The sequence below is a fragment of the Rhinoderma darwinii genome, chromosome 5, assembly GCF_050947455.1.
Source record: "Rhinoderma darwinii isolate aRhiDar2 chromosome 5, aRhiDar2.hap1, whole genome shotgun sequence".
In the NCBI taxonomy this organism is placed as follows: domain Eukaryota; kingdom Metazoa; phylum Chordata; class Amphibia; order Anura; family Rhinodermatidae; genus Rhinoderma; species Rhinoderma darwinii.
In genome coordinates, this window is record NC_134691.1 from 13,902,148 (window position 1) to 13,916,618 (window position 14,471).

Below are 14,471 nucleotides of genomic sequence, written 5' to 3' on the forward strand. Positions count from 1 at the left end.
CTGGAGGAGTTGGTCCTGTCGAGACCGGAGATCCAGCATATCCGCCCCCATCTCTTGTGACGCCATGTTGGTTTGGATCGACCAGCGGGGTCCATGACCTGAGCGTACTTTCACATTGAGTTCGGCGGTATGGCAGCTGGCCAACTGGGCGCAGGTAACAGTTTATAGTTCGTATAGGTTACCTGTGGCAGGCTCGGCTGGGACTAGGCAGCAGGCAGACGTCAGGCATGGTGTAGCAAGACAGGCGTGGTATGCAGCACAGCACGACTACAGCTCGGCACGGAACTTGACCAGGATAGCATGGGATACAGGATACAGGTACGGGAAACACTGAAAAATGGAAGACACTAGGAGACCATTTGCATAGACAACCTTAGGGTACGACAACAACGCTCAGGCATGGGAGGAAGGGGCTGGGACCTTCTTATAGTCCAGGGTGCTCATGGGCTAATTAAACATAAAAGTCCCCCACGGTACCCTGCCGAAGTGAGCGGAAGTGAGCGCTGGCATCTCCTGAGGAGGAGACTGGGGCCAGCACTCGCAGAACCATGGCTGCGGCCATCAGGAGGTGAGTGAGCCTGACGGTCCGCGGCCATGGACATGACACTATAAGGGCTTATTCAGACGAACGTGATATACGTCCGTGCAAGGCGCGTGATTTTCACGCGCCTCGCACGGACCTATATTAGTCTATGGGGCAGTGCAGACTGTCAGTGATTATTGCGCAGCGTGAGTCCGCTGCGTAAAACTCACGACATGTCCGTTCTTTGTGCGTATTTCGCGCATCATGCACCCATTGAAGTCAATGGGTGCGTGAAAATCACGTGCACCACATGGCAGCACTTCCGTGTGACGCGTGTGATACGTGCAATAGCAGTAAAACTATGAATGTAAACAGAAAAGCACCACGTGCTTTTCTGTTTACAAACATCCAAACGGAATGTCACAATGATGGCGGCTGCGTGAAAATCACGCAGCCGCGCATCATACGGGGCTGACACACGGAGCTGTTAAGTGCCTTTTGCGCTCGCAAAATGCCGCGTTTTTTTCATGCGCAAAACGCACACGCTCGTGTGAATCCGGCCTAATACTGCACCCTATATATGAGAATATATCTAGTATATTACTGCCCCCTATGTACAAGAATATAACTACTATAATACTGCCCATATGTACAAGAATATTACTACTATAATACTGCCCCTATATACAAGAATATAACTACTATAATACTGCCCCTATGTACAAGAATATAACTACTATAATACTGCCCCTATGTACAAGAATATAACTACTATAATACTGCCCCCTATATACAAGAATATAACTACTATAATACTGGCCCTATATACAAGAATATAACTACTATAATACTGCTCCTATATACAAGAATATAACTACTATAATACTGCCCCCTATATACAAGAATATAACTACTATAATACTGCCCCTATGTATAAGAATATAACTACTATAATAATGCTTCCTATGTACAAGAATATAACTACTATAATACTGCCCCCTATGTACAATAATATAACTACTATAATACTGCCTCCTATATACAAGAATATAACTACTATAATACTGCCTCCTATGTACAAGAATATAGCTACTATAAAACTGCCCCTATATACAAGAATATAACTACTATAATACTGCCTCCTATATACAAGAATATAACTACTCTAATACTGCCCCTATATACAAGAATATAACTACTATAATACTGCTCATATATCAAGAATATAACTACTATAATACTGCTCCTATGTACAAGAATATAACTACTATAATACTGCCCCCTATGTACAAGAGTATTACTACTATAATACTGCTCCCTATATACAAGAATATAACTACTATACTACTGCCCCCTATATACAAGAATATAACTACTATAATACTGCATCCTATATACAAGAATATAACTACTATAATACTGTATCCTATATACAAGAATATAACTACTATAATACTGCCCCTATATACAAGAATATAACTACTATAATACTGCTCATATATACAAGAATATAACTACTATAATACTGCTCATATATACAAGAATATAACTACTATAATACTGCATCCTATATACAAGAATATAACTACTATAATACTGCCTCCTATATACAAGAATATAACTACTATAATACTGCCCCTATATACAAGAATATACCTACTATAATACTGCCCCTATATACAAGAATATAACTACTATAATACTGCCCCTATATACAAGAATATAACTACTATAATACTGCCTCCTATATACAAGAATATACCTACTATAATACTATCCCCTATGTACAAGAATAGAACAACTATAATACTGCCCCCTATGAATAAGAATATAATTATTGTATTACTGCCCCCTATGTACAAAGATTAAAAAAAATACTGATGTCCTTTATTCTTGTTTTTTTGTTATTCTTCACAGTCGAAGAGACCTAGAGATTGAACGTCCAATGCCTGGAACAAATGCAGTTACATTAAAGTAAGTTAAAGGTTCTTCCTTTAAAATGTAATCCAATTATTATTTATTTTGTTGTTGTTTTTTTAAATGTTATACCATAGCAGTGGTATCCACTGTGTGGCCTCATTCTTGTACACTATTGACTAAATCTTCTTCATCATGGGAAGAACTGGACAAAGATCAAATACTGCAAAGATCTAACCTTAATAAATTAATGGACAACTCCAGCAAACTATATTGTAACTGTTGAATAACCCATGATATTTTATCCCTTTAAGAAATACACCTTGGGTTTAAGGGATGTGATGTTGGAATAAAGATGAATTCAAAGTGAGGTAAGCCCTGCCCCTGCGGAGCTTACAATTATGCTCCGTATTCCCTTTATCTGTAGAGGTGAATCGGGGGCGCATCCTATTTACCTAATTCTCCCCCACCTCTTTACATCTAGAAGACTATAAGGCACCTTCAGTGCTGGTTATCTCCTGGGGAGGTCAGTTGGACTCCCTCTATATACAGTTGTTGTTCATTTAGAAACTTACAGATCCTGATGACCAATATAAGCTTGGCCTACGTTGGGCAGGTGGGGTAACCAGGTTTAGGACCCTCCGCTGCATATAGGGCCCCACAGATCTAGATTGGTACTATGGGTAGCCTGAGCTAAAAGTATTGTGCTGGCAATTATTCGATCCCTTTGATGATAATTTTTAAAATTGTTTGAGAAGAATGAAGGAACTTAGGATCTTCTTCAAATATGCGATCAGAAAACCCGTCATAAAAACGCAGTTCTGATTTGCAGATGAGATTTGATATGAAATACGGGGTATATGTCACATTATTTTTCATTATTACTGTGAAGTTATCCGAATAATGCTCATTTTGTGTTCTAGATGTCCTGCTCTGCTGGTCGTTGGTGATAGCTCTCCTGCTGTGGATGCTGTGGTAAGTTCATAACCTACTACCAACCTTCAGACTTATGGACTGACAAGGTGTCTCTTCCATCATACGTCAAACGATATATATTTTAATCTATATTGTCAATATAGATCCATGAGGTCTATGGATATCAGCGAAGCAATGGTTGAGGCTTTACCTTCGAATGGGATGCGGTAAAAAATAATAGAGTAGACCTTTCGTCTAGAGGAACTAGTGTACTGGTTAAAGTTTTTGGAGGGTACAACTAGCCCTAAAGACTAGAGGAAAGTTGTGCACTAGAGCTTTAAAAAGTTTTGACCTGAACGAGTTTTCCATACACATTCATGGATATTGGCCGAGAACACATGTTTACGTCTTTCCATTTTCCATCTAGTTTATCTCCGCAATCATAGAAAATAATCAAACTTGGACATAACACCACCCCCCCCCCCCCCCTTACCCAGTCACCAAAATTGGATGGAGCAGTTATAGTCATTCCAGTCCAATATCAAGCAGACGACCATCAGGTGCCATGTAGTGACAACTTTTTTGTCTTAAAGAACAGTCCAAACCAACCAACTCCTTCCTGCTGGAAGGCCTGTTAGCCATAACTTCATCACTGGGGGGCTCTAGTTACTGGGACCCTGTTCCCTCCTCCTTATGAATAGCTGTAAGTTCAGAGTTAAAACTGTAGTGGAAACCATCCACTCAATAGGCAGTCCATGAATTCATGTGATCCTCCAGAGCGGGATGCTTCTTTACAATAGTTCTCAAATATGGCTAGAGGGGTGGATATGAAATATAGAATTATTTTCTATTGCCAAAGTCGTAGCGATCCTTCTATTCAGCTGGTGCAAAGATTCAGTATGCTGCCTTAGTACTGTATCTGTATTGGCCGGAAGTATATAGAGTGTCTTGTTAGTGCCCCCACTGGCATCCAGCACCTGGGGCACAGGCCTAGCCAGCACTGCTTCTAGCTAAGCCCCGGTCTATTGCCTTCACATACCCAAGTAGGGCATATGGAAGTGAAGTGACCATAGGGACTACTATGAATTATTGACTATTTATCTAGACAATGTTATTTTCAAAACTTATTATTAACTTTTTAGGTGGAATGTAATTCAAAACTGGACCCAACCAAGACTACACTACTAAAGGTAGGACCCAGTAACATATTGTACCTCTTCTTTCTGGCTGAAATGTCCCCACACATTGATAGAATAAAGGGTTCCGCTGTGCCTGTCCAAGAGCCATGCTCCTTAGGCTCTTAGCCCAAGGATCCCTGATCCCGAGTTCCCCCTCTAAAATAAATGGGACTGTATGGTGGATGCATTAAATAAGTTTTATAGGAATTCACATTGATAGCCTGGGACGGCCACCGATCGGAACGAAGGGGAACTTTAATGGGGGTGTGCTGCAGAACTATGCTCAGCCAGATGTACGGATATAATACTTCACCTGGAAAAACATTGAAGGGACCATAGTGCTTAATCGGTCAAAGGACCAGGGGGACCACGGGGGTCCGGCACCCGCCTATCAAACATTCATGGCCTTTGCCAGGTATTTTCCGTACTTGACCATCAGCTTAATTTATGCCATTAAAAATATCTGTTTCTTATTTCCCCGTAGATGTCTGACTGTGGAGGATTTCCACAAGTTGTTCAGGTAATTATGTGATTTTTTTATTTTTTTTTGCGATTATCTAAAGAACTTCACATAACAAAGAAAAATACTGCTGATCCTTCACCAATGTCCTTTATCTTTTTGTTTTTAGCCTGCCAAGCTTGCTGAAGCATTTAAATATTTTGTACAAGGCATGGGCTACAGTAAGTATCACCGCATATATTAGCACACATTGATTGTGTTTGTATATACATTAGTAAACAGCAACTCCAGATGTAGCGGTTTTCAGAAATTATACGGTAAAAGCTATGAAACTACAAGCTAGAAAAATGGCTCTACCTTTTTATTGTTTAAATTTGGAAAATCACTCATCATGCATCAAGATTGATCATAGATTTTATATTCTTTATTACCATGGCAGTAGAATTCCCCTCTGCTCTTTGTGAGTAATTCAATCTGTACAAGCTGCCAAGAGCAGTATGGGAAGGACAGTGACTCATGTTAGCATATACATCTAAAATACTGCCCCTATAGACAACAATAAACCTCCTATAAAACTGCCCCTATATACAATAATATAACTACTATAATACTGCCCCTATATACAAGAATATAACTACTATAATACTGCTCCCTATATACAAGAATATAACTACTATAATACTGCCCCCTATATACAAGAATATAACTACTATAATACTGCCCCCTATATACAAGAATATAACTACTATAATACTGCCTCCTATATACAAGAATATAACTACTATAATACTGCTCCCTATATACAAGAATATAACTACTATAATACTGCTCCTATATACAAGAATATAACTACTATAATACTGCCTCCTATATACAAGAATATAACTACTATAATACTGCCCCCTATGTACAAGAATATAACTAATATACTGCCTCCTATATACAAGAATATAACTACTATAATACTGCCCCCTATATACAGGAATATAACTACTATAATTATCTTATTTATTTGAAAACTTGCAACAAAATATTACAATACCTTTGCAATACACTCCTAACAGATAAAGAACATAAACGTATGTCTCTTAATAACATCACAATCATTAAACAAACCATAATATATGAATATTGCTCCAGTATAGATTGTTTCAACTATTTTTCATGATATTATTCTAGACAGTATTACAGGAGAGTTCTTCTTCATTGATGACCAGGCAGCATCGCGCACACCACAGATGGTACACGGTCACCACATTTATGACATATAGTGAACCTCTATGATATAAACGGAGTTCAGGCTAGAGGTCTCCATACAGCAGTTGAGAGTTTCACTGTCCCAATAGATGTGGTGACTGCAGGGACATTACTCTGTAGATAAGTCTCTTGTATAAAGATGATATCAGATTTGACGTCAGACAGACGCTGGAATATCGCCTGCCGCCTGCTCCTATTCTTCACACTGTTCACATTGATGGAGGTGATTTTCAGCCTCATCCTGGTTACATGTCTTTCCTACTTTTTTTCCTTCTTCCACTGCTATGTCCTGTAACACCCCATCTTTTGGTGGACATTGGGGGGTCAGCATCTTCATCCTGAGGTTCGTCATCTGGGTTGTGTGAGGAGACTTGCTCCATCTCTGCTTCTTCTTCCTGTTCATCTTCCCCCAGCGCACAATAACGTCCCCCAGTTATCGCCAGCACTGGAGACTCCGGTGATTTCTTTGCAGCAGTGATTTTTTTCCTAGAAGAATCATCTGTTTTACTTCTCCTTTTAACCGTCTGAAATCCCTCCTCATCCATACTGGTCGCTGCGGCTGGATCAGCTGGTTCCTTACTGGTCGCTGCGGCTGGCTCAGCTGGTTTTTTACTGTTCACTGCGGCTGGATCAGCTGGTTCCTTACTGGTCGCTGCGGCTGGCTCAGCTGGTTCCTTACTGTTCGCTGCGGCTGGATCAGCTGGTTCTTTACTGGTGTTGGGCAGATGTTTAGATGTTTTGGTGACAGAGTGACTGGATATTTTGCTTTTAGCATGACCTCTATTTTCAGTGGCTGGTGACACTTGTGAAGCATCCACAGATGGGACATTCGTCTCTGGAGCAGGGTCTCTGGTACTTTGGCTCACATCCTCGCTGGGACTTCCGGGTTCTGGGGTTGTATCTACACATATGGAGACATCCTCCTGCTCTTCCTCCATGGCTCCTTTAAAGGTCTCCTCCTTATTATGTTCTGCATGTGGACACTCCCGGAATGTATGTCCAGGTCCCAAGCACAGGTTACAGATGACAGGTCCTGTACAATCATCCTTCACATGCCCAAACTGACCACATAGTGAGCACTTAATACGGGAACAGTTGAATGCCAGGTGTCTGCCCCCACATCTATGGCACAGTCGCGGTTGACCAGGGTAGTAACATACGCCTCTCTCCGAGCCCAGGTAGAATGAGTGCGGCAGATGTCTGGTCACTCCATTCTCCTGAACCAGCTGAATCTTGACAGAATATCCTCCATTCCAGATCTCCTCCTCATCATAGATCTTTGTTGGCAGTCTCTTCACCTCACAATATCTGCTCAACCAGTGCTGCAAATCTGCCAGGGCCACCACCTCAGACTGGAACAGGACGGTGGCGGTGACTACCTGGGGTTTAGTCAGCTGGATGACATGTAGATGCTTCCACATCGTGTGCTCCTTTGTATTGTTATAAATACTCCAGAACAAGTCTAGACTATATTGCAGCTTGAAACTGATGTCATAATTTCTGCTGGAGGGAACGTGGATCAGAGCGAACACCTCAGAAGCTTTAAACTTCAGAAACTCCTTCAACAAAACTTTCCCAATGTAGAGTCTGGAGGGGAGGTTTTCCTCTGGTCCTGAGTACCTGATTCTGACCGCGTTCCTCCTCTGAGGTGTGGGGTTAGTCGGTCTTGTGACGCTGGAGAACAGTCCTGTACTGAGGTCTGTCAGCAGGTGGGTCAGGACCGGACCTCTCCTCAGCTGATTGTACTGCAGATCACCTGTGTCTGCTACTGATCGCTGTGTAACCTGTACTCCATTCACTGACACTGCGGACGGCTGAACCTCCAGAACAGGGTCTGCAATGTCCGCCTCAGCCTGTGCCGCTGGTTCATCAGATATCAGACTGTCAATCACCGCGCTGAGCGAGGTCTCACTTATAATATCCGGACATGAGGCACTTTCTTGCTCACTCTCAGGAGTGCCACTCGCATTCACTTCATCTGTACTGCACATAGAGTCTACTGCAGTTAACCCCTCGTCAGCTGGCACACATTTCTCTGCAGCTTTAGCAACATTTTTGTTGACTGATTGCACAGACCCCACACATGATGGGAGTTGTGAACCTCCAGCCACCGCACACTCATATCTTCCAGGGTTTCCCTGCTCCACAATATTATACACAGTCTTATAGTCAGTGTCTTTTTTTGCAATGATATTTTTTCTCTTCACAGTTTGGGTTCTGGTCTCCCTTTTGTTCTCAATTGCCCAGTTCTTTATTTTGGGTACTGTGCATGATTCTTTCTGCAATCTCTCCTTCAATATCACCAGCTCACGTGTGCAAACATCCAGACACTCACATTTCATCAGCTTTGCCTTTGGATCAGTCTCTTGGTTAATTTCAGTTCTCAATTTGCGAACTTGCATTTCCATTTTAAAGATATTTTTCTTTGTCATTTTTGTGCACAATTCACCAACATCATGAGATTCAGTTGACTCACCAGCCACCATTTCCAGATCATCACCTCCACCATCTCCATGCTGCAGGCCAAACTCCAGACTCTGGGCTTTCCCAGGATCATCAGCCGAGGACCCCTCCCCTCCACCTGGGTCAGAAGCCATGCATAGTCCTAACAGGGTGTCCAAGCACACGTCTATCCTCTCCTATGGACAAGAATATAACTAATATAATACTGCTCCTATATACAAGAATATAACTACTATAATACTGCTCCTATATACAAGAATATCACCATTATAATACTGCCTCCTATATACAAGAATATAACTACTATAATACTGCCCCCTATATACAAGAATATAACTACTATAATACTGTATCTATGTACAATAATATAACTACTATAATACTGCCTCCTATATACAAGAATATAACTACTATAATACTGCTCCTATATACAAGAATATAACTACTATAATACTGCCCCCTATATACAAGAATATAACTACTATAATACTGCCTCCTATATACAAGAATATAACTACTATAATACTGTATCTATGTACAATAATATAACTACTATAATACTGCCTCCTATATACAAGAATATAACTACTATAATACTGCTCCTATATACAAGAATATAACCACTGTAATACTGCCCCCTATGTACAAGAATATAATACCATAATACTGCCCCTATATACAAGAATATAACTACTATAATACTGCTCCTATATACAAGAATATAACTACTATAATACTGCTCTTATATACAAGAATATAACTACTATATCACTGCTCCTATATACAAGAATATAACTACTATAATACTATCCCCTATATACAAGAATATAACTACTATAATACTGTATCTATGTAGAATAATATAACTACTATAATACTGCCTCCTATATACAAGAATATAACTACTATAATACTGCTCCTATATACAAGAATATAACCACTGTAATACTGCCCCCTATGTACAAGAATATAATACCATAATACTGCCCCTATATACAAGAATATAACTACTATAATACTGCTCCTATATACAAGAATATAACTACTATAATACTGCTCTTATATACAAGAATATAACTACTATATCACTGCTCCTATATACAAGAATAGAACTACTATAATACTGCCCCCATATACAAGAATATAACTACTATAATACTGCTCTTATATACAAGAATATAACTACTATATCACTGCTCCTATATACAAGAATATAATGACAATAATACTGCCTCCTATTTACAAGAATATAACTACTATAATACTGCCCCTATATACAAAAATATAACTACTATAATACTATCCCCTATATACAGGAATATAACTACTATAATACTGCCCCTATGTACAAGAATATAACTACTATAATACTGCCCCTATATACAAGAATATAACTACTATAATACTGCCCCTATGTACAAGAATATAACTACTATAATACTGCCCCTATGTACAAGAATATAACTACTATAATACTCTCCCTATGTACAAGAATATAACTACTATAATACTGCTCCCTATATACAAGACTATAACTACTATAATACTGTCTCCTATATACAAGAATATAACTACTATAATACTGCTCCCTATATACAAGAATATAACTACTATAATACTGCTCCTATATACAAGAATATAACTACTATAATACTGCTCCTATGTAAAAGAATATAACTACTATAATACTGCCTCCTATATACAAGAATATAACTACTATAATACTGCCCCCTATATACAAGAATATAGCTACTATAATACTGCCTCCTATATACAAGAATATAACTACTATATCACTGCTCCAATATACAAGAATAGAACTACTATAATACTGCCCCCTATATACAAGAATATAACTACTATAATACTGCTCCTATATAAAAGGAATATAACTACTATAATACTGCCTCCTATATACAAGAATATAACTACTAAATTACTGCCCCTATATACAAGAATATAACTACTATAATACTATCCCCTATATATAAGACTATAACTACTATAATACTGCCCCCTATGTACAAGAATATAACTACTATAATACTGCCCCTATATACAAGAATATAACTACTATAATACTGCCCCTATGTACAAGAATATAACTACTATAATACTGTTCCCTATATACAAGAATATAACTACTATAATACTGCTCCCTATATACAAGACTATAACTACTATAATACTGTCTCCTATATACAAGAATATAACTACTATAATACTGCTCCCTATATACAAGAAAATAACTATTAAAATACTGCTCCTATTTACAAGAATATAACTACTATAATACTGCTCCTATGTACAAGAATATAACTACTATAATACTGCCTCCTATATACAATAATATAACTACTATAATACTGCCCCCTATATACAAGAATATAGCTACTATAATACTGCCTCCTATATACAAGAATATAACTACTATAATACTGCTGTTATATACAAGAATATAACTACTATATCACTGCTCCTATATACAAGAATAGAACTACTATAATACTGCTCACTATATACAAGAATATAACTACTATAATACTGTTCCTATATACAAGAATATAACTACTATAATACTGCTCCTATGTACAAGAATATAACTACTATATTACTGTCTCCTATATACAAGAATATATCTACTATAATACTGCTCCTATATACAAGAATATAACTACTAAATTACTGCCCCTATACACAAGAATATAACTACTATAATACTGCTCCCTATATACAAGAATATAACTACTATAATACTGCTCCTATATACAAGAATATAACTACTATAATACTGCCCCCTATGTACAAGAATACAACTACTATAATACTGCTCCCTATATACAAGAATATAACTATTATAATACTGCCCCCTATATACAAGAATATAACTACTATAATACTGCCTCCTATATACAAGAATATAACTACTATAATACTGTATCTATGTACAATAATATAACTACTATAATACTGCCTCCTATATACAAGAATCTAACTACTATAATACTGCTCCTATATACAAGAATATAACCACTGTAATACTGCCCCCTATGTACAAGAATATAATACCATAATACTGCCCCTATATACAATAATATAACTACTATAATACTGCTCCTATATACAAGAATATAACTACTATAATACTGCTCTTATATACAAGAATATAACTACTATATCACTGCTCCTATATACAAGAATAGAACTACTATAATACTGCCCCCATATACAAGAATAGAACTACTATAATACTGCTCTTATATACAAGAATATAACTACTATATCACTGCTCCTATATACAAGAATATAACTACTATAATACTGCCTCCTATTGACAAGAATATAACTACTATAATACTATCCCCTATATACAGGAATATAACTACTATAATACTGCCCTTATGTACAAGAATATAACTACTATAATACTGCCCCTATGTACAAGAATATAACTACTATAATACTGCCCCTATGTACAAGAATATAACTACTATAATACTCTCCCTATGTACAAGAATATAACTACTATAATACTGCTCCCTATATACAAGACTATAACTACTATAATACTGTCTCCTATATACAAGAATATAACTACTATAATACTGCTCCCTATATACAAGAATATAACTACTATAATACTGCTCCTATATACAAGAATATAACTACTATAATACTGCTCTTATATACAAGAATATAACTACTATATCACTGCTCCTATATACAAGAATAGAACTACTATAATACTGCCCCCTATATACAAGAATATAACTACTATAATACTGCTCCTATATAAAAGGAATATAACTACTATAATACTGCCTCCTATATACAAGAATATAACTACTATAATACTGCTCTTATATAAAAGAATAGAACTACTATATCACTGCTCCTATATACAAGAATAGAACTACTATAATACTGCTCACTATATACAAGAATAGAACTACTATAATACTGCTCCTATATCCAAGAATATAACTACTATAATACTGCTCCTATGTACAAGAATATAACTACTATATTACTGTCTCCTATATACAAGAATATATCTACTATAATACTGCTCCTATATACAAGAATATAACTACTATAATACTGCCCCTATATACAAGAATATAACTACTAAATTACTGCCCCTATACACAAGAATATAACTACTATAATACTGCTCCCTATATACAAGAATATAACTACTATAATACTGCTCCTATATACAAGAATATAACTACTATAATACTGCCCCTATATACAAGAATATAACTACTATAATACTGCCCCTATATACAAGAATATAACTACTATAATACTGCCCCCTATATACAAGAATATAACTACTATAATACTGCCCCCTATATACAGGAATATAACTACTATAATACTGCTCCTATGTAGAAGAATAAAGCTACTGTAAGGGCTTATTTAGACGAACGTCCGTGTTTCACATCCGAGTTTCACCAGTGTGCGACTCGTTTTCACGGATCCCCATAGACCTCAGACTATCGAGGGATCCGTAAAAACGGAATAATATAGGACATGTTCTATTCTTCAAAGGACCCTTCACACGGCCGTTAAAAAAAGTGCAGCGTGAACGGCCCCATTGAAATGTATGCATCCGTGTAACGCACGTCCACACAGACTTATTCTACGTTGGTCTGAATTAGCCCTTAGACTTAGATGTATATGGATCCATATATTACAATACTTTGTTTCTTTAGTGCCTGCAGCCAGTATGACCAGACTGATGAGGTCTAGAACAAACTCTGGAGCTAGTGTGTCTTCTATGGATGGCAACAGAAGCCGATCCCACACAAACGAAGGGTCAAGGAGCCGTTCCCACACCGGAGATGGTAACCGAAGCAGAGCTCAGACTGGAGAAGGAAACCGTGGCCGCTCCCACACAGACACCAGAATGGACACCAACAATCCAGACCACAACAATGTCAAATCTATGGAAGTTACCTGCTAAATCAAAGATCTCTTCTAAACTTTCCTGCCAATTGTACAGATAAAGCAAATTTCAACTCTGGAGTGTTATCATGACAGCCAAAGGGTTAAAGTTGACATAAATTCTGAGAAACAAAAATATTCAAGGACCAAAGATTGTTAAGTGCGATGTTTAACCTTTAGTAAATAGGTACAACACACTCCAAAAATATCACGGAAACTTCCAGGAAACGACATTGTGATATTAACAGATTAAGTAAAATATTTTTGCATTTGATTGTGCTTCGTTAGCTCATATAATACGGGCATTTTTTTAGTTTTTTATTTTTATTTTAATACCACTCAATTTAATGGAGTTTGCAAATATAATGGGCTATCTAGGAAAAAAAAATGTAAATAAATAATTGAAAATATTTATAAATGTTTTTGCATTTAAATCTATTTTAATAGTTTATAAATACAAGGAAATAGTGTTTACTATAAGCCACCTGTATGTGGAATTTTTTTTATGTAAAAAAAATATTTCAAATATTATCACACTTATTTTAAAGTCTAAATTTTTTTTAAAAAAATATTACTTTTTTCAGCTGAATTCCAATTAAAAATCTTCCTGCTCTAAAAAAAACAAATCAATTTTTTTATCATTAGAGACAAAAAGAATGAAAATCATAGAATAAAAATAATCAATACAATTTTAAAATTAAGTAATTTTTTTTTTCTTTAAATACAAATGCTATTATCAGTGTATTGAGTGCTGACAGAAATCTGTTTAATCTGGGAAAGCTAATTGCTGCTGATTAGAAAAATA

At 37.0% G+C, this 14,471-nt stretch overlaps 1 protein-coding gene across 1 annotated transcript in view; it reads left to right on the plus strand.

Annotated features, from left to right (window-relative positions):
* The window catches only part of NDRG1 (N-myc downstream regulated 1), a 69,782-nt gene extending 55,675 nt beyond the window's left edge, over positions 1 to 14,107 (plus strand). The window contains exons 11-16 of the mRNA XM_075827957.1: positions 2,441 to 2,497; positions 3,364 to 3,415; positions 4,498 to 4,545; positions 5,018 to 5,053; positions 5,163 to 5,214; positions 13,435 to 14,107. Coding sequence (XP_075684072.1) covers positions 2,441 to 2,497; positions 3,364 to 3,415; positions 4,498 to 4,545; positions 5,018 to 5,053; positions 5,163 to 5,214; positions 13,435 to 13,685 — 496 coding nt within the window. The 3' untranslated portion in view covers positions 13,686 to 14,107. The remainder of the gene's footprint in view (positions 1 to 2,440; positions 2,498 to 3,363; positions 3,416 to 4,497; positions 4,546 to 5,017; positions 5,054 to 5,162; positions 5,215 to 13,434) is intronic.
* The last annotated feature ends 364 nt before the right edge of the window (positions 14,108 to 14,471 follow it).